The 23,424-nt window shown below is 39.2% G+C and overlaps 1 protein-coding gene across 2 annotated transcripts in view; it reads left to right on the top strand.

The window, feature by feature from the left end:
- Window positions 1-23,424, top strand: part of LOC306854835 (tubulin polyglutamylase TTLL7-like) — a 99,520-nt gene that overhangs the window by 19,344 nt on the left and 56,752 nt on the right. For both annotated transcript variants that reach the window (XM_079393082.1, XM_079393081.1), the window contains exons 2-9: window positions 2,784-3,046; window positions 3,770-3,904; window positions 6,345-6,466; window positions 8,663-8,730; window positions 8,847-9,005; window positions 11,864-12,080; window positions 14,095-14,259; window positions 17,543-17,701. In XM_079393082.1, coding sequence (XP_079249208.1) covers window positions 3,022-3,046; window positions 3,770-3,904; window positions 6,345-6,466; window positions 8,663-8,730; window positions 8,847-9,005; window positions 11,864-12,080; window positions 14,095-14,259; window positions 17,543-17,701 — 1,050 coding nt within the window. In that variant the 5' untranslated portion in view covers window positions 2,784-3,021. The remainder of the gene's footprint in view (window positions 1-2,783; window positions 3,047-3,769; window positions 3,905-6,344; window positions 6,467-8,662; window positions 8,731-8,846; window positions 9,006-11,863; window positions 12,081-14,094; window positions 14,260-17,542; window positions 17,702-23,424) is intronic.

Raw genomic sequence — 23,424 nt, 5'->3', positions numbered from 1 at the left:
AAATCATGTGATCTTATGTCAAGGACAACATCAGAGGACCACCTAATGAAGGGCACAACCTATCAATCTAGCAGTGACTCGGATCATGAAGTTTACTTTATACAGATTCTTGAATAAAACACTTAAATCGCATGTTTGAAGAGATATTAGAATTTGGAAGCATATCTTGTGTATTTGAATAAACAACTACAGCAAAGCACTGAACTATACATGATGTTTGTAGTCACAAAATCAGAGACCCTCCTCTCAAAATGTATTCACAGGAGATGCATGTGAGACACTGGTAATACAGTACCTGGTGTAAACATGGTGAGAGAGAGACCAAATAGTTTCCCTTAAAATCTCTATTTGTAGTTGGAATCTATAAATCAACCATTTTGTTTTGGTTCCTTGTTTTATTGTTAAACTGTGATCTTTTATATGTCCACTTGTGTGGAATCAGTATGTGCAATGCACTTTACAAACACACCACCAGAAGTCAGTGTTGTATTATATTTTACGCCATCTGGGTTTCCATAACACTGAAAATAGCTGAACATTTAATTCAAATCAGGAACATTTAAAAAAAATAAAAAATAAAATTATATATATATACCTGACCTGAGACTCGAAAACATGACCTTCGGGCTACAAGTCCAACTCTCTATCCATTAGGCCACAACTGCCCCATATTAGAATGAATGTTAATTTATTGTCATTTAAGTTAAGTTATGAAAGATATTTGTAGCAGGTCACCATCATTGCTTTGGTTATGTGTAGGCAGGGGCAGATTAAGGTGGTCAGGGGCCCCTAGGCTGCTCTTTGTGTTAGGCCCCCCTTTAATCATTATGCTTTCCTGGAGACATTTATTACTGCCATAAATGGTCCACACGCAAATAGTAAGGTGAACTGGCATGCACACACACATTGAGACAGCCAATCCTACAGTGTTTCCTCTACATTCAGTGTCCCCACAGGATTTTGTGAGACTGTGGTTGGTGCTCATTGGTTCCCCTAGGGGGTTCCAGGGGTGTGCCCCCCGTAAGAATTTTATTCATTTTAAATTTAAATGCATAAATCTGGTGCATTTTGAGAGCAGAATCAAGTGACTAGATCAATGACGAAATATGTGCTCTTGTAAACAATTTCTGCTAATGGTAATTTATTTATTGGTTGCATAGATGTGAATGTGATGGAAGGGCTCAATTTTCACCATATCAATTCTTATAAAAGCTACAAATGCTATTCTGTCAAGAGCAGGAAGTGATTTTCTCCTCGTCTTTTGTTGTTTGTTTATCATTAATGCCGGTGTCCTGACATTTTATCCTACCTGTCAGATTTTCCTACTAGGGCTTATTGTGCATGCGCACATCAATATTGCGTCCTTTTTCTCATGCCGAACAACAATATTTAATGTATCTGCATTACTGTATAGGTAGGTTTAGGGTTGGGGTAGGTGTAGACGTTAATAAAACAATCTAATAGGTAGAAACAATTATTTATTGTTGGTTTCCGGTAGTTGTATCCCTTCTACCCACAACCTCGAATATAACACATAATAACTGTATTTGCATTACTGTAAGGGTAGGTTTAAGGTTGGGGTAGGTGTAGACATTAATAAATCATAATTTGACAGGTAGCATTTTTCGTTGTCAAATTGTACTACCTACTGTTTTAACGGGAGGAAGCAAAATCTGACAGGGTAGCACAAATCAACAGAACACTGGCACTTAACTCAAGAGACGAGACACGAGATTGGGTTCACGAGAACAAGACAAGGCGAGATTTTTACACATTTTAAAAAATTTCTCAGTGACCAAATACGTGACTTGAAAAATAGTCTGCAGGTGCATTTTGAATTGTTTTAACGAATCATCTGACAACACAACCTATTATAGCCTACATACTAATAACTGCCTAAATATGTTATGTTGCCTAATTTGCGCGCATCAGAGAGTCAGTTTCAAAACGTGGGGTATTAAAAGCGCTTTTGAATTTGGGTGCATGTTTTACTTTTGATTTAACGATTGTGCGAACTCTCGGCGGTCAGTACACAAACTGAATAAAATTACTTTATCTAATTTTATATTTATCTATCTTTTTTTCTAATCTATTATGTCTATTTTAAGTATGCCTATAACTATATTTCATATGCAAAGTTCATTTGGGCTTCATATAAAATTATGAAATTGTTGTAGAGTAAGGAAAGCTGTGCTGGAACGCACTCCTTTTGAACCAGATGCTTAAGCACTCACATGTTTTTTAGGTGAATACAGCTTTGGACGTCATAGATCACTTGCCTTTTGGCAAAAACGATACAGTGCTTTAATGTGAAATGTGCTTTTTTTTGGTTTTTGTTTACATAACCTTTGGAACTTTTGTTGAATGTAACTAGTGCACAATTCTTATTAAAATGTTTTTTTTTTTTTTTACTTAAATTGAGGAATTATACCTTTCTAGTATTGGTATATCATAGAACACTAGCTGTTAGACGTGTGCTTTGCTGCATGACAGATTACAGACACGTAAAGCAAACATTAGAATGTTAAACATGGAGAAATCTCACAGTCTGATGATGCAGCGACGCTAATGTTGCGTTTGCTTGACAAGCAGCAGACAGACCCTCATCTGCCGAAGCCCCCGTCAGGCGGTAAGAGCTGATCAGTGAGGTGAAACCTGCTGTCAGCGGCGCTGATAGGTTTGAGTGACACAGCAACCGTTTGGCCAGACTGTGCAGTTCCCTCCAGCGCTTCTTCTTTGTCTGACATTACCAATCTTGCTGTTTCTCTTTCTCTCTTCCTCAGACACCTTGTCTATCTGCCCATCTGTGGTTCCGTGGAGAAGCCCTGACCTCTTTCCTTCAGGGTATACGGTCTACAACCGACCTTCGCCCCGTCCTCTGCCACGTGATCTAAGTGGACAGATGATAGTGCCACCTCGTAAAACTGTTGCCACAAAGACAGTGAGGAGGAAGTAGACTGGTGCCAAACCGTGCCTCATAAGTCTCTGAGACTGGGTAGTGAAAGGTCAGCTGTTTGAGATATGCCCTCACCCCCCAATGATGGAGGTAAGTTTGATAAAACAGTGACCCCAAAAGTCCATCCAGAAAACCAGAGCCCACTCTATATGCCCTTTAGGGGTGTTCACAAATAGTCGAATATTCTTTGTCCAATCATGACTGCAGGTATAAGCAAAGCTGTACTCTGAGTGAGCCGAGAAGAGAGCTTATCTGATAGCAGTACAATACAGTATGCTTCCTTTAAGTTTCCTCGAGGGAGAGTGATTTAAGAACAGAAAACACAAAGCTCTGTAAGAAACTCTGCTTAGCACACTGTTATCTTTGTGTCTCTGGTGGCGAAACGTTCTTATTGTTATAAGAACATCCTTAATACCCACCCTCTTTGTTGAAGTAGACATTCTAGTAGGTGTTGAAGAGTGTTTCTTAATACTAAAGTGTAAAATATATCAAAAACAGTGGTAGCACTTTAGTATAGGGACGAATTCTAACTATTAACTAGTTGCTTATTAGCATACCTATTATTAATATATGGACTGTTTATTAGTGCTTATAAAGCACATATTCTGCATGACCATATTCTACATCCCTAATCTTACCAATACCTAAACTTAACAACTACCGTACTGACTATTAATATACAGCAAATGAAGAGTTTATTGAGCCAAAAGTCATAGTTAATGGTTTTTTAATAGTGGGAATTGGACCTTAAATAAAGTGTGACTACAACGGTGACAATAACCTTAGTAACCTCAGTTGCTAAATATTCCACAGACGATCATGGAACGTCCCCCATGAACATGCAACCAACACGGTCCAATCAGAATGGAGTAAAAAGGAAGGTCCACACCAAGAAGAAGAAGAAGGGTTTCATCACAGCCAACGTTGCTGGAACAAAATATGAGATTGGTAGGAAAAACATTCTATTATTTATGTAAAATTTGCTGATGCAAGGGGACATTCATACAGAACACAGACAATTGTTTATCCAGAGACTCAATGGAAATACATTCTCTCTTGAAAAAGAAGACAGAAGATGTAAGGAAGAAACAAAACACACACACACACACACACACACACATGTTGGGTTTCCATGTTGTTTGGGGACTCTTCGTAGATGTAATGGTTTTTATAATGTAAAAATGGTTTCCTACCCCTCACACAAAACTTTCAAAATTTTTAGATTTTCAAAAAACTTAATTTTGTATGATTTATAAGCTGGTTTCCTCATGGGGACCAAAAATGCCCCCTCAAGGACAAAATTTACTAGTATTACTATCTTTGTGGGGACATTTGGTCTCCAGAACATATACCAGTACACACACACACACACACACACACAGACAGCTCAGCCTTGCAAACACAAGTACATTTCAAGTACATTCCTTCCAAGTACAACCCGAATTCCGGAAATGTTGGGACATTTTTTAAAATTTGAATAAAATGAAAACTAAAAGACTTTCAAATCACATGAGCCAATATTTTATTCACAATAGAACATAGATAACATAAATGTTTAAACTGAGAAATTTTACAATTTTATGCACAAAATGAGCTCATTTCAAATTTGATGCCTGCTACAGAAGCCATGCTGTTGTAATAGCGGCAGTATGTGGTTTTGCATTGTCCTGCTGAAATACACAAGGCCTTCCCTGAAATAGACGTCCTCTGGAGGGGAGCATATGTTGCTCTAAAACCTTAATATACCGTATACATATATATATATATATATATATATATATATATATATATACATATATATGTATACCCATACCGTATACACTTATGCACCCCCATACCATCAGAATTGCTGGCTTTTGAACTGAACGCTGAACACGTTCATGATTTCCAACAAGAATGTCAAATTTGGACTTGTCTGACCATAGAACACTTTTCCACTTTGAAACAGTCCATTTTAAATGAGCCTTGGCCCACAGAACATGACGGCGCTTCTGGACCTTGTTCACATATGGCTTCCTTTTTGCATGATAGAGCTTTAGTTGCAGATGGCATGGCGCATTGTGTTTACTGACAGTGGTTTCTGGAAGTATTCCTGGGCCAATTTAGTAATGTCAATGACAGAATCATGCCAATGAGTGATGCAGTGTCGTCTGACAACAAAGGTCTTCTGTCTTGTCCCTTATGCACAGAGCTTTCTCCAGTTTCTCTGAATCTTTTCATGATGTTATGCACTGTAGATGATGAGATTTGCAAAGCCTTGACATTGAGGAACATTGTTTTGAACAAAGTATTCCACAATCTTTTTACACACTTTTTCACAGATTGGAGAGCCTCTGCCCATCTTTACTTCTGAGAGACTCTATCTCTCTAAGACGTCCCTTTTATAGCTAATCATGTTACAGACCTGATGTCAATTAACTTTAATTAGTTGTTAGATGTTCTTCCAGTTTTTTGAGACCTGTAGCAGGCATCAAATTTGAAATGAGCTCATTTAGTGGATAAAAGTGTAAAATTTCTCCGTTTAAATGAATCAGCACGCTGATTCGCTAAAATGGACTTCCCGACTTCTGTTCAAAAACAACAAGGGCGATTGTCGGTTTCTGCAGTAAAACGTGAACTTGCGATGCCTTGGAAGTGAACAATACCGGCTTTTTTGACAAATCGTGCTTAGTGTTCAGATCACGCTATATGTTGAGAAGAATGCATGGCAATCAGCTCATTTTTTTTAAAAGTGGCATTTATCGGTTTCTCATATACATAGATTTTTTTTAAATCTCCACTGTCTCTTGGCTTCTGAAGCTAAGAAAGAAAGTTTACTTTTTAAATGTAAATAATTTAGTATTCCAAATAAATAGTAGAAAAATACAATTAACTTTTTATTTTTATTTTATGTGTTTGGGATGCTTCTAATTGAGGAAAATTTTGAAACCCTACCGTACTTGAATTTAGTGTAAGTGTAATGCTTTAGAGTAATTCTCTTAATTAACAATCATATAGATATTTAACAGGCATGGGACGTTTTAAGCTTTGGTTTAACTGGATTTCAGTATAAGCCACACGGATTTAGTTTTATCCAGTAATGCTGATGTTTATGAAAAAAACAACATCATGATCATAACATTACCAGTTGCTACACTGTGTAACGTTTCTTGGAAAGATAATGTAATGCAGACATAATTTTCTTAAAGCATTTGGGTTGAAGCAAAAGCATAAGTCAAGCATAATTATTGTTGAAGCATGAGTTTTTATTTCAAGAAAAGAATGAGGATTTCTGTTGTTAAATTCTACTAATGAAGTCAGTTGTTTGTGTCCATTCAGTCATGGAAACAGAAATATGATCCAGTATTGTCAATGCATATTAAAGAAAACTAATTTGATTTATTTGCAGTTCGTGTTGTCATTGAGGAGATGATCTTTCATAAAGCCAGAGATGATGATGAGATGGCCAATCTCATCTGGAACGACTCTGCCGTGCAACATGAGAAAATCGCTGAGCTCAGGAACTATCAGGTATTGTGATTTTCTTTTCAGTTCAAAGAAAGAAAGAAAGAACGAAAAAAGTTTAAAACAAACATGTTGCTAAAGTCTCCTTTTATTTTCCATGGCTTTAAGAGATGTGACCTTTACCGTGGCTTATAATAATTTTCCTAAAACCCTTCACAGGGATTTGTGGTTTAATCAACAGAAGTCACGTAATGTGCTGTATATACCCTTCATGGCTAAAGTACAGTACAGTAGTAAACCATCAACTGAGGTCACTTGAGATCAGCAAATTTGTCAGGAAGAGATTTGAAATAAAGTCCTGTTAAGGGAAGTCAGTTCAGTCACCTTTTTAAGTCACCTTTAACGATCTACAACAAAAATAGAGAGATTGTTTGCAATAATTAAGCAAATATTTATACAACAATAATTTCTTGCTAAAAATGAAATCAGTTGTTCAAAAACATATACAGTATGTACACACAATCTGAATACCAAATGCAGCTTTCAGATGAATGTTTTAGCTCAACTGTCATAGAATTGAATGCACAGGATAGTGCGATCATAGGTAGGGAAGAATACATTTATGCTGGCTTTAAAAAATTATCAGATATAGATATCTCAGTAGACAGGATGTGTCATGATCAATAGATTCAGACGTGCATTGTTGGCTTCTTACCTCCATATGCTGCCTGCAGAGACAAGATTTTTCAGCTTTTGAATAAAGCTTTTTTTTTAAAATAAGTTATGCCAAACCAGCAATAAAAACTTCAATTTTGCTTAAACTAGGCGAAAAACTGTATTTTACAAGCTCATCTTATGCACGAGTGCTCTATCCAAAAGCATTTTTTTGATACAGGCATTGTCTCCCATTCATTTGTGACAAGTTGTCCACCTACTCCTACGCACATAAATTTGTGTCCGGTTTGTTTAGCTATCCATGCCACAAAAGCATCCCACCCCTGGCAGAAAGTCTGTAGATGCCAAACTCTCTGTTTATGTACTTACTAACATCAGATTCAAAGCAGTCTGATGTTAGTATATTTGCTAAGCTAACAGCACATTACTCAAATATGTCTTCTTATGCACATCAAACAAAAATATTGGGTAATTGTTTTTAATTACACTGAATATTTTTTTAATGATTTCATTGCAGAAATGAAATGACACGTAAGTTTTTTATTCTCTCACATTGTCTCTCACATAGTCCGCTATCTTTGCCTTTTTTTGTGAAGGATATACACCATGCTGTCTTAAAATTGCTCTAAAACAATGTATCTCAGGAGGCAGCTTAGTGTTTGAACTGACACAAATACAAAATAATAAAACCCATTCAAACAAACAACCTAACATACATGCCAAATACTTAATTAAGGCTACCTTTCGAAAACTGCAATAATTTACTTGCCCTCAATAAATCATGTTTAAGCAATGTTATCAATATCAGATATTTCAGCATCAGAACCAGTCTGTGGTATCTGCAGCAGCATTCATGTTTTCTCCATTTATTTTCAGAATTTTAATAGGGAATGACATGAGGATGAGAAAAAGATTAAAGTAAACTCTAAATTCGCATTTGCAAAAAAAAAACTTTCTTTCATAAAGCAACTCTGCATGTCTGATTAATATTTCCTGTCACGTATCAAAAGAGTACAGTTGCAAAGAAAAATGCCATAAATAATTGGCTTAGATGCCTTGCTTCATATAACACTTTTCATAAAGTTGTGTTTTGTTACTTTTATTTTTGGAAAAGCATGCTGTGCATTCACACCTACTAAAATGTTTGTTCTACAGTTTGTTTTTTTTCTTGTGATTGGCCCGGCTGCCAAGCTACAGGTCATATGAGTCAAATTAATGGCCCTGTTCAGCCTCATTTGCTCAAAGAATACAGAAAAACTCTCCACCCCCTCCCTTCCTCTTTGCATTCAAAGCAATTCATTCATCTGTCAGTACCTACAACTACATGGGCTCTGATGCAGAACCAATTACCTTGGCCCTTATAGTCAAAATTGATCGTCGTCTTTTTTAGTTTTAAATTAAAAACAATGTGGGGAACTAAATAGGGGTTAAGAAAGGTCTGACAACCACCTTTTGTTTTGAGCCTGTAATTGGACATAAATTTCAAAATATTATAGTCTCAGTTCAAGACTTGGGCTCTAATGTTGTGTTTTTCCTCTCAAAGGTGAATAACCGAGTGCCCTCTAACAGTGTGATTATTTTCTTCAGAGGATAAACCATTTCCCAGGAATGGGTGAGATCTGTCGGAAAGACTGCTTGGCAAGGAACATGGCCAAGTGAGTTTGAAAACATGATACCATATAAGAGACATGACTGATTACAGCTGCCCTCCAGACAAGGAAAGTTGACTTAAGCTCTTTGTTTTTGTTAATTTTAATATCCTCTTTCTTAGAATGATTAAAAGTCAGCCTCAGGAATATAGCTTCATCCCCAAAACCTGGATCTTCCCAGCCGAGTGCACGCAGTTCCAGAATTATGTAAAGGAGTTGAAACGAAAACGCAAGCAGAAAACGTTCATCGTTAAGCCTGCGAATGGAGCCATGGGCCATGGGTAAGTTACAGCAGACTGGAAATTGTGCATCCTGTTTTGCTGTGTTGTTCTGGAATATTTTCCCATGGGCAGCATACTGCTACAAAAGTGGCAAAGATTTCCCTGTAAAATTTTGCTATTTCAAAATTTTCTATGTCTGACAGACCAGGGCCCATATTCACAAAACAGTTTATCTTACCACTAAGAGTTCTCCTTAATAGCACTAAAAGTTTTTAGCTAAGAGTTTTCTCTTAAAACCAATTCACAAAGCTGCTGAGACAAACTTTTACTAAGAAATAGGGAGAAGTCTTGAGCTAAGAGTAAGGGGGCGAGGCTGACCTCGTTGCTATGGATGATGTCAGCATGCACACAGTGATTTGCTGATGGGGACAGGCTCTGTCAGAGATTTATACATAGAAATATTGTATAGTGCGATTTTATGTTGCCATATTCAAATAAAGGTTTAAAAAAAAAAGATAATTTGCCACATTCAAATAAACATTTTAAAATGCAGGCTAAGAGTCACTAATTAAACAAGTATATATTCAGCTAATTGTCAGCCTCTTACATGTATACTTCTCGTAAACAATTAGTGAATATGCATATAAACAGCCTTTTAATTAACAGAGTGGAATAATCAAGGCTGATAGTAAGACATGCAAACGTAAAAGAAAACCAAACTGGATGCAAGAAGAGCTGTTACTTCTTGCCCAACTGGTTAATGAAAGCAAGGATGTAGGGTAATCAAAGGAAAATTGCGATATAAGCGATATACTTTTTTAAAAGCACATTATCGGTAAATGTTTCTAAAACGTTTACATTCCAAGGCAGATTGCCGGCAAAAGCCAGTTTTAGGATAGTTTGTGGTTAGGTTTAGGGTTGCTTTGTGAAATACTCTTAGAGCAAAAATGTAGGAGTCCTAAATTTAGGACTGACATTTAGGACCATTATTTTTAAGATTTTCTCCTAAATCTGCGAGTTATGAGTTTTTCCACTAAAACTAAAAAAGTTAAATGTTCGGTTATGAATAATTATATCTGACTCTGAAATAATTGTTTATAATCGAATAAGTAGAGGGTAATGGCAAAGTCGGTTAAGGCAAGTCATTTCTCTTGGCGGCCATCTTTGAAACCCCTCTCTAGATCCGGTTTGTTGAATTAGCGCTGGGGCTGAGATTGGTTGAGTATCGTTCTACTGTGTCCTACTCATGTAAATAATATTGTGCCACCGCAAGCACTAGTTCTGATTGTAAATTTGAAACTAAAGAAATAACCCCAACACCAACGCTTTATCTTAATGCTTAAAACTTATAACTAAGCTGAACGTGTACAGCAGCAGATGGGACACTAGATTTATTTATGACTGCCTTTTATCTGTTCATAAATTAATATTTCTATGGTCATACGCTACAGCAAGCCGGTGCTTATTAAAATGAGAAGTCATCAAAGGTTGAGTTATTGTGGCGCATTTAACAAGTGAAAGAAGATCGTCTGCTAGGCTGGAGATTAAATTTGAAAAAGCATAGCGTGACGCAGGAAATTATGTTATATCTTCCAACGTAATTTATTTTTCAGGCCGAAAACTAAATGAATATTGTTTGTGTCTAAGCAGAGGCTTGTTAAAAACTGTGGAGGGCTAAAAGACGAGATCCCCACTGGTGCCAAATTAAACAGTCAGCCAAAGTGGGTTTTGATTACCTGCCATCAGCCCTCATCAATCATGTCATGCAATTCAAACAACCCCATTATACTGTACAACATAACACAACACAAGCTACTGGACGCTAAACAGTCACCTGAGCCAGCGGACGCCAAGCGCAGGACTATAGACTGTGTGCCAATACGGTGGAGATAAGGAAGATTGGCTAGTGTGCTGCTTTTGGCTGAGCACCAAATTCACACACTCTGAACTCCCTTCACAATAGCAGAAGCAATTAATATTTATTTTTTAATTATAACCTAAATGTTTATATATTAAGCAAAACACTTTTTAGCGATAGATGTGACATTTCTTATTGAAAATAGAATGCATTTGAAGTGTAAATCCTGGAAACCCCTCAAGAGCCACTTAGTAGAAATGAGACTCAATGGTGGTAAATCATTTTTAATTGTTTTAATTGAGCAAATGGAGCAACTCAGTGTTGCGTTGGTCTTCTTGTGGCCCTTGTTCTTGTTTGGCCATTTTTTGCAATTTTGTTCTCGTACTAAACAAACAACCATAAATGAGTCAAATGTATCACGAGTCACAGGAGAATCTTTTGCAACAACGCAATTCTAGAGAACATTCAGCTGTGTTTTAATAGTGCTGAACCTCTGCATCTAATTGCAGCAAGAGAAAGCAAATTTTTTTGCAATATTTATCAGCTGACATAGCTAACAAATGAACTGTGATTATCAAGCTCTCCTTCAGCAGCTTGTGGTCTTTGGAAAGTTGACGTCTCAGGTAAACGCTGAGGTCACATGGAAACCGGACGAAAAGAAACATGCAACCAATTAGGTTAATGCAGACCAATGGCCGTATATTTTACTGTCAAAGCTGGTTTTTCTAAGGCCCCTTTGTTTGTTAAACATCCAAACTTCACTTATTCATGTGTTTTGTACTGGTAAACGCATCGTCGTCTGTATACTATAACCGCCAAGAGCTGGAGATCTGTTCAAGCTCAGAACCAAAGGAAATAAATGATGGCAGGGCTTGAAACAGACCAAGACGTCTGGTCCTATTAACCTGGGCCTAGTCAGGGTCCAGGGACCAGCGATAGAGACTGTACCTTAATAAACTCGCTCTCTCTGACACACTTCAGAGCTTTGGATTTTTAACCAACAATAAAATATGCAGCACATTTTTGGGATGTGCACTGAATCTTATCCACTTTCTCTCAGGATATCTCTGATTCGGAATAGTGAAAAGCTCCCGGTCCAGGATCACTTCATTGTGCAGGAATACTTAGACAAGCCCTTCCTCATGGAGGGCTACAAGTTTGACCTGAGATTCTACATTCTTGTTACTTCCTGTGATCCGCTACGTGTCTTCCTCTACAACGACGGCCTGGTGCGAATGGGTACAGAGAAATACCACACGCCAAACGAGTCCAACTTGGTGAGTTTGCATATAATAACATGTAAGTGACGTGAAAATTGTAATTCTATGTAGTAAATGGACAGTCAACACAACATCAAAATAAACTGGGCAGAATCCTCCACTCTATAAGACTGTCATATAGACACTTTTCACAGTCCAGTCAATTCACGATGGATACAAGCAATTGCAAATGCTGTTTCATATTGAGATAATAGACATTAGTAAGAGTAAATACCATATGTAATTGTAATTGTAATTGTAATTGTGATAAATATGAGTGCATTGCTGCAGTTGTTACATAATACATTTTAGCATGTTGTCAAGTTGTCACATTATGAAGTATGCATGAATCTTCGTAAAACCATTGTTGTGTAAAATGCCGCATTACATATATTCATAGTAGGGCTGCACAATAAATCGCATGCGATTGTCATGCGTATCTCGTCAGTAAAGCCGGTTCTCTGATTAGTAGTAAATCTCCATCACGTGCTTTCAGATGGAGCGGCATTTACTACACAGAGCCGTAGTTCACTGACAAGCTATGCAATATCGCGTTCGGAATCACAGTTGAATCACATTCGATTATGAGCGCGATATTGCGTAGATTGCAGTGTTTCCCCTATAAATGTTTTCAGCAGCGGTGCTGTTACGTGCCGGAGGTTGTTATCAAGCCGCTCGCGGGGGGTCCGAGGGCGTGCACCCCCGGAAAATTTTTATTTTTTTTAATAACCCCTTAAACCATGACCTCTGGCAAGTTTTGTGGATAGAAATGCACATTTTGAGACATACAAACTTGACATACCATCAACAGAAGGCATGATTATTGCAGCACGTACCTTGAACTGGTCACAAACAAGATTAGGACAGGATTATTCATGTTTTTCTTTTGTGTTAATTTTCAGCTGTAAGGTAGAAATAGATAGTGGAAAAATGAAACGGCACAACCCAGAAAAAGATTATTTACAATTTATTGAAAATTTTATCCTAATGGCAAGGGCCACACCCAATCTGTGAGCACTTAATTTTTCTGGGCTTTTCATAGAAGATTCATATCATGTAGGGTGTCATATCAGATGAGTTTTTATTGATCGGATGTTGGGTTATTTTTTTGTGAAAAAAGGTATGTACCAGGTATCTGCATGAAGAGATTTCATTGTGCCCGGAGCTGTAGGTATACAGAAATCACGTCAATATGTCTTAATGAATGAATAATGGATCTGATTAAAATCACCCTATTCAGTGTGGAAAAGTCACGCTCACAGTTCACACTGGAGATTGGTATGCCACAGGATTTCACCCATCTGAAAAATTTATGGTATTTTCAATACCAGTGAAAATTCACGGTTTTCGGTACCAATTTCGCAGTTCGCTTTCTCCTTTCCATAAGCGCTTGCTCGCTCTCCCGTGGCGTCTGTCGTTGCTATGCAACCATGAACAGAGGAGCGCAAAACGAGAGTGCCGCGTCGCTTTCCGCGCGCCCACATTTGAAATATTTGCATATGAACGTGAATGTGAACGGCCCCTTATGGCAACGTGACATTAGCCTAATCAAAAATAATTTCCATTTGTGGCTCTTTCCTCCTTTCTTGTCAACAAGTGGATTCAGAGCCATTGCATTAGCAGCGCCGCCGGTCGCCATGTTTGTGTTTTTAGGTATGTAAGTGAATGACGTGAATGTCGTGATATTACTGATCATGTGAAGATTTTTCAGCGGCGCTGAAAATCCAGCGGCGGCGCTGCGCCGCTGCTTAATACATTGTAGGGGAAACACTGGATTGAAAGTGATCTACGGCTCTGTGTATTAAAGGCCACTCCATCTGAAAGCATGTAAAGAAGATTTACTAATCACAAAACCAGCTTTACTGACGAGATGCGCATGACAATCACATGCGACTTATCGTGCACCCCTAATTCATATAATATTCTTATGTAAATGTTTTCATTGTAAACTATAAATTATTTAGACCATAAATGTGACAATTCGTATAATAATGGTTGTACGCTCTTATGGATCTTAATTTTTCTTCCTCAGAACCAGCTCTACATGCACTTGACCAACTACTCTGTAAACAAACACAACGAGAACTTTGAGCGAGATGAAACCGTGGACAAAGGCAGCAAGCGCTCTATTGGTTGGTTCACAGAGTTCCTTCGAACCAACGATTACGACGTGGCCAAATTCTGGGGCGATGTTTCAGTGAGTTGTTTTTATTTCTTTTGCTTCTTCAATAACTTTCAATCTAGGGCTGCATGATACAATGTTCGATAATGAGACACAATGAAAGATTATGTAATTGGAATTTTTAGCTTCCTGTGCCATGAGCAATGTGTGAAGTTAATAGAGTTCTACAAAAATGTAAAAACTTCTAAAAACTTTTTCATGCTTGTCTTTATGCACATGATGTCATCGGTTCACACACGTATCAAAAGACATTGCACACCCAGTCTTTTCTCCACATTTCCATTAACTACAGATTAATGGCTTTAATTTCATATCGCAATGCATATCACGACCCTGATGATAAACTTATCGAGATTTGCCGTATTTTTCAGAATTCGATAGATCACGCAGCCCTACATTAATCCCTGGCTCCAGTTTCTCAATTGTATCAAATGTTCCTTTAAAAAACTAATCTGTTTCCTGTCAATGCTACCAGTGTGACAGCTCTGCCCTTATCTTTCCTCTGTTGCTGTTTGCCGTCTCTTCCTCCTTGCTGTCCACTTCTCTCTTTTGATCTAATTGTAATTCTTTCATCTTTTCAAATGGAGAGCTCAACTACTCATTGCACAACTGTATTTATTGACTCCTTTGCCAAGCATTCACAAGTGTTACATTTTACCGAGTGTGCACCTTCTCTGTAATCCAGTGCCTCTTTATTGGCCCATAAGCTGTCCTTTTTTATTGAAGTAATTTCTCAGAATCAGACTCTACTGATAACGTCCCAGGTTGCGCATGTAACCATGGTTCCCCGAAGGGAACGAGACGCTGCGTCAGATACGCTTTGGGAACGCCTTCAGCGTGACCGTGCTCTGAATCATCTGTACAATCAGTCCAATGGAAGGGCGAGGCGTCACGGGCGGGTGATGTCACGACCAGGAAGCTTTAAAAGCACGTGAGGTGGAGCCGGCTTCAGCTTCTAAGAATGAAGCAAGCGCTGGCAGGGATGCCGGAGGAATGGCCTCGAGACGCAGCGTCTCGTTCCCTTCGGGGAACCATGGTTACATGCGTAACCTGGGACGTTCCCCTTCATGAACTCGAGCTGCATCAGATACGCTTTGGGAACGAGATACCCACGCCGCCAAACTGACAAGTCCCTGCCTAGTGTGTACTAGGACGAGAGGACAGAAGAGCCCGGAGCGGCTCGAATGTTGAGGTCATAAAACCTTACAAAAGTGAGGGGCGTGGACCACCCAGCAGCGTTGCAGATGTCCTGCATAGACACACCTGCTAGGAGGCCTTGGAGGCCGCCACACCTCGGTTTGAGTGAGCTCTGACTCCCATCGGCGAGGGGAGCTGAGAGGATTCATAGGCAATATTAATAGCATCCACTATCCAAGCTTCTGCTGGTCGGGCTTCCCGAAGGGAGGAGGACAGAAAGCCTGAAGTACGACGAGCTGTGGCATCACAGAGGGAACTTTAGGTACATACCCCGCTCGGGGGTAGAGAAAAAACTTTGGCCATACTGGACGGAAAGGCAAGATAGGCAGGGGCCACTGAAAGGGCCTGCTTGCAAAGAGCCTCTAGTACCACAGCCAGGTCCCACATGGGGACACGTGAACGTACCGGCGGCCTCAGTGCACCGCGGAGGAAACGTGTGTCTAGGGGGTGTCTACCCACTGACTGACCACTGACAGGAACGTGGTAGGCCGCAATGGCCGCCACGTACACCTTAATGGTGGAGTGGGTTAACCCTGCTGAGAGATGGGCCTGCACGAACTCCAGAACTGTACCAATCGGGCAGTTAGCTGGGTCGAGCTGGCAACCTCCAGAGCTCTGGATTGGAGGATGGTCTCAGCAACCTCGGACCGGAAGCTATGAGCTGTGCCCCCTCAGTGGCCACGCCCACAGCTTCCACAGCTCCGGGTGAGGGTGGACGATTGTGCCCCCCGCCTGTGAGAGGAGATCTCCCCTGACGGGAATCTCCCATGGAGTGCCGTCGAGGAGAGAAATCAGGTCCGAGAACCATACTCGGCCCGGCCAGAACGGCATTACCAGAAGTAGACTGACCTCGTCCCGGCGCACTCTCGCCAGAACTCCCGGGAGCAGGGCGTTTCCGGGCGGAAGTAACTGAGAGAAGCACTCGCTAGAGACCGCTGTGCCCTGGAACACTGGCAGGGTTGGCAGACCGATCTCCCGAGGGCACTGAGGAATGACGGGCACCCGTGTACCGCGGTGTACGCCGAACTTCCCCAGAGGTGCCTGCCCTCATGAGTCCTGGACCATAGCATCAGGACTGCCTCAGCTGAAGTCTCCTATTGAGTCTCCTATAAACTCATAATTTATAGGAAGGCTCCCTCGAGAGCCGACTCTGCATGCTTCGCGCCCAGGCAGACCACGCACAAACTGTGTGTATCCCCGCTCGTGATTGTAGCGAGAGCAGGGAGGAACACACAGCCTGAAGCGTTGGACATAGTGCTTTATCTTGACAAATAACACCAAATAAGACTCACAAAACAAATATCGGACTGACAGACACACAGAGCGCTTGCTGAATGACAGAAAGCTGAAGCCGGCTACACCTCACGTGCTTTTAAAGCTTCCTGGTCGTGACGTCACCCGCCCGTGACGCCTCGCCCTTCCATTGGACTGATTGTACACATAATTCAGAGCACGGTCACACTGAAGGCGTTCCCAAAGTGTATCTGACGCAGCTCGAGTTCCTGAAGGGGAACTAATGTTAAATTCTCATTTATGTGTCAGAACAGATATGCATGAACATTTTCAGTTCAGCTGAGGACAAACACACACACACACACATACTTCTTTCTCTTCTCTGTGGAGGATGCATGCTGGGATCTAACCTGCTTCTCCGGAACTGCACGTTTGGGGTCCACGGGACGCTCAACAAACGTCCCGCCGGTTATCTGCCCCTCATACTTCAACACAGCCTCTGTTTAATCATGCAGGGAGACCGCCGGCCTGCCAGACCTCTGATAAGAGAGTACAGCAGCTGATACAGGCCGTCTGTTCCTGTCTTCCTACGATCTGCCCCTGTCTTCCCGTAGCGTGCTGTCAGTCTTTGACCTATCATGTCTCTTCAGGGAGCTGGGATGTTAATGAGTCCCTCATACGGGCTGTTTGCACATGCAATGAGATTTCACGAGCATGTCCTCACTGAGAGTTAACACAATGTCATGCATTTCTTCTGATTGGAGCAATTCAATTCACAACGTTCAATTGTGAATGCACTGATTTGAGTTGTTTAAATATGTTGTATGGTCTTATATAACAAATGTGTGTTTTGTGCGTGTGTTCGCAGGAGCTGGTGGTGAAGACCCTGATAGTGGCCGAACCACATGTGCTCCACGCCTACCGCATGTGCCGCCCGGGCCAGCCACCAGGGAGCGCCAGCGTCTGCTTTGAAGTTCTGGGATTTGACATAATCCTCGACCGCAAGCTCAAGCCCTGGCTGCTAGAGGTCTGTTTTCACCTTCTGTCCTCAAACAGTTCACACTTGATATACAGTATGCCGTTCCCATTTGAGTGTCCTCACTTGTAGAAAGTAGAAAAGCCATTTGTATATGCTATATACTATGTACTTTTATCTTGTCATATTTTGTTCAATGGTATGTTGTAATTCAAATTTTTGTTGACAAAAAAAAACAAAAAACATCTCAATTACTGATAGACCTTTGACACGAATGAAAATGAGGTTGTAAGGAATATAATAACAGTGTGTTCAATGCACTGTAATGTTGTTTAACAACATACTGATCGTTAAACTGATGAAGTATCTTTCCCTTGTGAAAAATCCAGCATATGCTGGTTAGGTTTGAAGCATGGCTGCTGGTTTGAGCTGGTCCTTAGCTGGTCATGTGCTGGTCCTAAACTGGTCCTGAGCAGGAGCTAGTTGCTTAGGACCAGCTTAAACCAGCTCATGACCAGCAGCCATGCTTCAAAACATACCTAACCAGCATATGCTGTTTTTTTTTCAACAGGCCTCTCAGCAAAGCCACTAGAAGGCAAGCCTGCAACCATTAGCCGAAAAAGCACAATGGCTAATGCTAACGCTTCTGTAACGCTTCTCCCTTAAAACAGGTCGTTTTAGAAAGAGGATCAGAATGAGGGTTGAAAATATAAATTTTTACAAATTTTTATTTGTTTGTTTGTGAAAAAACTTTATTAAAGGTGGGGTAAGTGATTTCTGGTAGCCATTGTTGATATTTCAAATCACCAAAACAAACACGCCCCTACCCCAAAACGGTCTCATCCCTATTTTGATATCTCTGCCCCACACATACGCAACCCAGACAATGAATAGTTCTGTTATACAAAGTAAAACCAGTGTTACTCACCTTTCGTGAAGAAACAAAGCAACATCGGCGTTTGATCGCAGGCCTTCCCGCTCCTTGAATTCTCTCCAGTGCTGGAAAGCTGATCCGATATTTACACGGCTCCTACTTCTTGCCTTATCGTAACACTGTGTCTACACCAGACGCGAGCGGCTATATATAATATAGAACTCATTATAATCAGTAATGCTGTCTACTGAATGCCGCGACACGACAAATTCCCGACAGTAGACGTTCTACTTATGACATATTGACACAAATTTCAAATGATTTTCAACGGTCGCTTTGTCGTGTCCGGTGTAGACCGACTTTAGCTGTTGCGGCACATTGTGCCGTCCGTAGTACACACTGTGTAAGCCTTCTTTTGTTCCACAGACGTTTTCCTCTTTTGTTTTTTATCCGCCATCTCTATCATTCTGTCGTCGCTCAGCTAATGTCCGTCATGTGCAGTTGTGCACTGAGCGCTCTCTCCTGCAACATGAGTACACACGCCCCTTACTGTTGATTTGCTACAAGTTTGTTTTGGTACTGGGCCCAACTCAGTTTTCTAAAGCGTTTTTGAAAAAATTGCATACCCCACCTTTAACACTATAAAGTAAACCTCAGGGAACATTTAAAAATAATTAAAAAATCCATGTCATGATCCCTTTAAAATGATTGAATTGCTTGAATTTTATTAATAAAAGCAAAAATTGATAATTCACCTAAGATCTAGAATTGTGTTGTATTGCGTCTGATTAGGACGCAATGTAACGCTGTATTGTAGGAACATCTGGTTTGTTAGCAGTAGTTTTCTTCTAAGGCATTTTTGTAAAAGTTGCTAAAACTAAGGCCTAGTCCTGGCTTAAGCTAAAGTTCATGAAACCGGGCTATGTTTTAACAAAACAATTTTTTAGCATTGTTTTTCGCTACTGAATGAATGTTATCTACCATCTTGAAATACATTTTTGAGGGATTCAGGGATTGTTTAATTTATAAAGGATACATGCAGTACTCCTGTAGAATTGTTATCTTATATATCTTAGAAGTACAGTATTTCTGTTTATCTTTCAGAGCTGCCCTCACATCAGCTGCATGCCTGTGAGGCCTTAAAGTGCTGTCTAGATAGGCAGCTCAGCAGGTTTTGTAGCAACGATACAGAATGAAATGATTTCTGGACATCCCTGATTTACCCAGTTTAATTTTGTGGAAATGGGAATAGGATGCGTTTGCCTTGGTCATGCTCAAGATGTCTTGGGTTCTGCATCCTTTTGTTCAACTTTTCACCATTAAAGGCAAAACATTCCATGTAATTCAGCTAAATGAGGGACTCCCACTGAAAGATGATCTAAAGAGGCAGTTGTTTGTATGTTTGAAAACAGTTGGTTCCTCTGGAGTCTGGAGTTTGGCATTTTTTTGTTCTGTTTCTCATTTTCATTTCCTTTTGCTGTGGTGTTCTGTAATGTTGGATGACAGTCATCTAAACAACATTTTCCAGCCGTTCCCAGCATGTACATCTTTTAACTCAACCAACATAAAGTGATTGTGCTGACTATGTTTGTCATGGTTATTGCTTAATTAAAAACATTTTAAAAGTGTATAGCAACTATTAATTTTGGTGAATTGTAAAGACATCAAACATTTATAACTCATCCAGCATTTAAACCTTTATTCACGGGTGAGTCATTATCATGGATCAAGGTTAAATCTGTTTCTATGAATTAATTAGCTTTTGAAAGAAGTGTCTTCACCAAAGTTGTATGTATTTGAGTTAAAACAGTATATCATTGTGATATAAAGTATTGAAACTATTTTATTTGAATATATTTTAAAATGTCATTCATTTCTGTTATGCAAAGCTGAATTACTCCTTCAGAATCTTTCTGATATGTTGATTTGCTGCTCAAGAAACATTGTTTTATTATTATTACTGTTATTATTATAAATATTGAAAACCGTTTTTGCTGGTTAATGTTTTTGTGGAACCTGTGATACACTACCTTTCATATTTTTTGTTCAACAAGGATGCATTACATTGATCAAAAGTGACAATTATAGTGCTAAAAAAGATTTCGGTAACACTTCATTTTACGTTTACACCTATTAGTTGCTTATTAGCATGCATATTACTAGAATATTAGCCATGTATTAGTGCTAATTAAGCACATATTAATGCATTATTCTACATCCCTAATCCTACCCAATACTTAAACTTAACAACTACCTTACTAACTATTCATAAGCAGCAAATTAAGAATTTATTGAGGGAAAAGTCATAGTTAATAGTGAATAAGTGTTCCCTATTCTAAACTGTTACCAAGATTTCTATTTCAAATAACTGCTGTTCTTTTGAACTTTCTATTCATTGAAGAATCCTGAAAAATGTATTACCATTTATAAAAAAAAAGCAGCAAAAACAGTTTTCAACATTGATAATAATAATAATTATATTTAATATAAGAACCCTAATATTTTGCAATATTACTGCTTTTACTGTATATTTAATCAAATAAATGTGCACTTCTTTAAAAACCACTGAAAAAAAAATCATAATTATTCCTATCTTTTTTACTATAATTATGTGCTTATTTTATTAACCCTTTTTTCATATTTAGAATTAGACATAGAGCCTGTTTGCATATTTTTGTGTTTTGTCTGCAGTATTTTCCCATAATATCTTTTAGGATGGTGTGCCAGGTGAAAAGTGTTTTCTTCTGCACTCTGTTTTGAGTACATGGATGTGGCTTGTGTGAACAGTTCTCTTTTGCTCTTTTTTGCTAAAAGTGATTTTGATGAAGCATTATGGAATTTATAGACTGGCCAAGGGACATGATTAAATACATGCTTTATAAAAGCCTTGCAACATTTTTGGCTTGAGGAAATGGCCACCTTGTGTGTGTTTTAACATCTGAAGTGGGGTTCCTGCACAACAGCAAGGATAAATGCTTAAATAGCAGCGTATTCACGACTGACGTTCAGCATAAACACAGGGCTGAGTTTGCTTACACCAGAGCAAGAGCAGACTCTCTCCCCTCTTTCCTCTGTTTGACAGACACGCTGCAGAAATGTAGGTCAGGACTGTGAGTTAAGACGGTTAGGATGCAGGAATGCTGGCGCGCGTACATGTGGGGTAACGTGCCGTTTGCTAGCTTAGAAAGTTCCATGTCAGGTTTTCTGGATCACCCACACTTCTGTGGCAGTTAAAGCATGACCTAAATCTTTTAACCCAAACTTCTGGCTGCAGCTTCCATCTTACTAACACATTCTAGAATATAAAATGCCTTGGGATTATTATTATTATTTAATTGATTTATTTTTTGGTTAAATCCTCAGAATAATTTGATCTTTTATTAGAAACTGGACATTTTTCACATTTTATTTTTGGGCTTTTTGACACTGGTGCTTTTTTGATAGACACATTTATGAAGGGAATGAAAAACTCCCATGTGAGCACCACAAGACTATGGCGCATATGTGGTTACCGCTAAGCCATTGCTCTGAAAGAAAAGTAAAACTAAGTCTTTTATTATTATTTGAAGTCAAATCATTGGGGAGGTTTGTTTCATGGTTCAGATTTTCTTTTCTCTCTCTCTTAAACCACTTTTATAATTGAGACACTTTAGCGAGGATATATATTTTTAAGGTATTTGGAGTAGGTTTTAGGCTGGGTTTATTATTATTTGTTTGAGGGGTAAAGAAAAGATTGTGAATTTTCATTTTGTTTAGAGGTGGGTCACTGAAGAATTTGTTATCTGGGATTGTCTTTTTATTTGAACTTTTGCAGCTTTTTATTGAGGAGTCATTAGGGAAGTTTCTTTCATGGTAAATTTTTTTTTTTACTTTATTTTTGGGGATTTTTGCCACTTTTTAAGTGAGACACTAAACTATTTAATTGGGCTCAGGAGATATTATATTAAGATAATAGATTCAGGTTTCAGGCTGGATTTTAATCCAAAAAAGTGCATGTTTTTTATTTTGTTTTAAGGTGAATAATTTAGGAATTTCTTACAGTATGTGGCATTTTTCTTCTTATTTTCTGAATTTTGTGGAATTATAAGGTTGCAGGCTATATTTGAACTTCTATGTCCCACATAAGCACCATAGCTCAATGCATGTGGATAAAAGTGGATTTTTTCCCCCCGTTGTTTCAAGTCATTGTGAAAGTTTGTTGCAGGTTTTAGGAACGTCTAGCGTTGAGTGACGGACGTTCGCCGGTAGTGCTCCGGCACTGTTCGTGTCTCTTTGCAGGTTTTGGGAGGAGAACACAAACTGTGGCGGTAGATGCAGTCGTTCAGCCCCAGTGATAATGATCCCTCAGTGCTACTAGCAGCCGCCACAAACTCCCATCAATTAACATCCCACAAGCTCCTCACTGAGGGGGAAAAAAAGCTGTTTCTTTTTCACGCTACATTTACTGAGCGAACATTTATTTCCGATTTCAAGTGATCAGTCAAGACACATATCCACACTGCAGCGTCTGACGCAGAGAGGCAGGAGGTGTGATTTTCTTCTGTCTGTTCTCTTATGAAAGTTTCAAAGCTGACTGTCGTAATCTTAGTGGATAAATATTGGGAACTGTCCGCTACGGTATTCTTTCAAATTCCTCTATCATCCTCTATTTAATTTCAGTTTTGATGGCTCACCCTTATCAGATATTCTATAAAAATTTATTTCTTTGAAGCCGAAATTGTTATGATTGATCTACAATTATAATTTATTTCTCTTTTCAGAGCATCCTCAGGTCTTCTGACTCTTTTATCAAGACGCTTTAGTGTCTGCCGCAGTGGCAACAAAAAAGTCAAATGTAACCTCTTACTCTGACAGAGAAATGTCATATTCTCCTTTTTTGTCACCGCTTATCAAATGTTTT

The sequence above is a fragment of the Barbus barbus genome, assembly GCF_936440315.1.
Source record: "Barbus barbus genome assembly, chromosome: 35".
Classification (NCBI taxonomy): Eukaryota; Metazoa; Chordata; class Actinopteri; order Cypriniformes; family Cyprinidae; genus Barbus; species Barbus barbus.
This window is presented reverse-complemented; position numbering and strand designations above follow the sequence as displayed.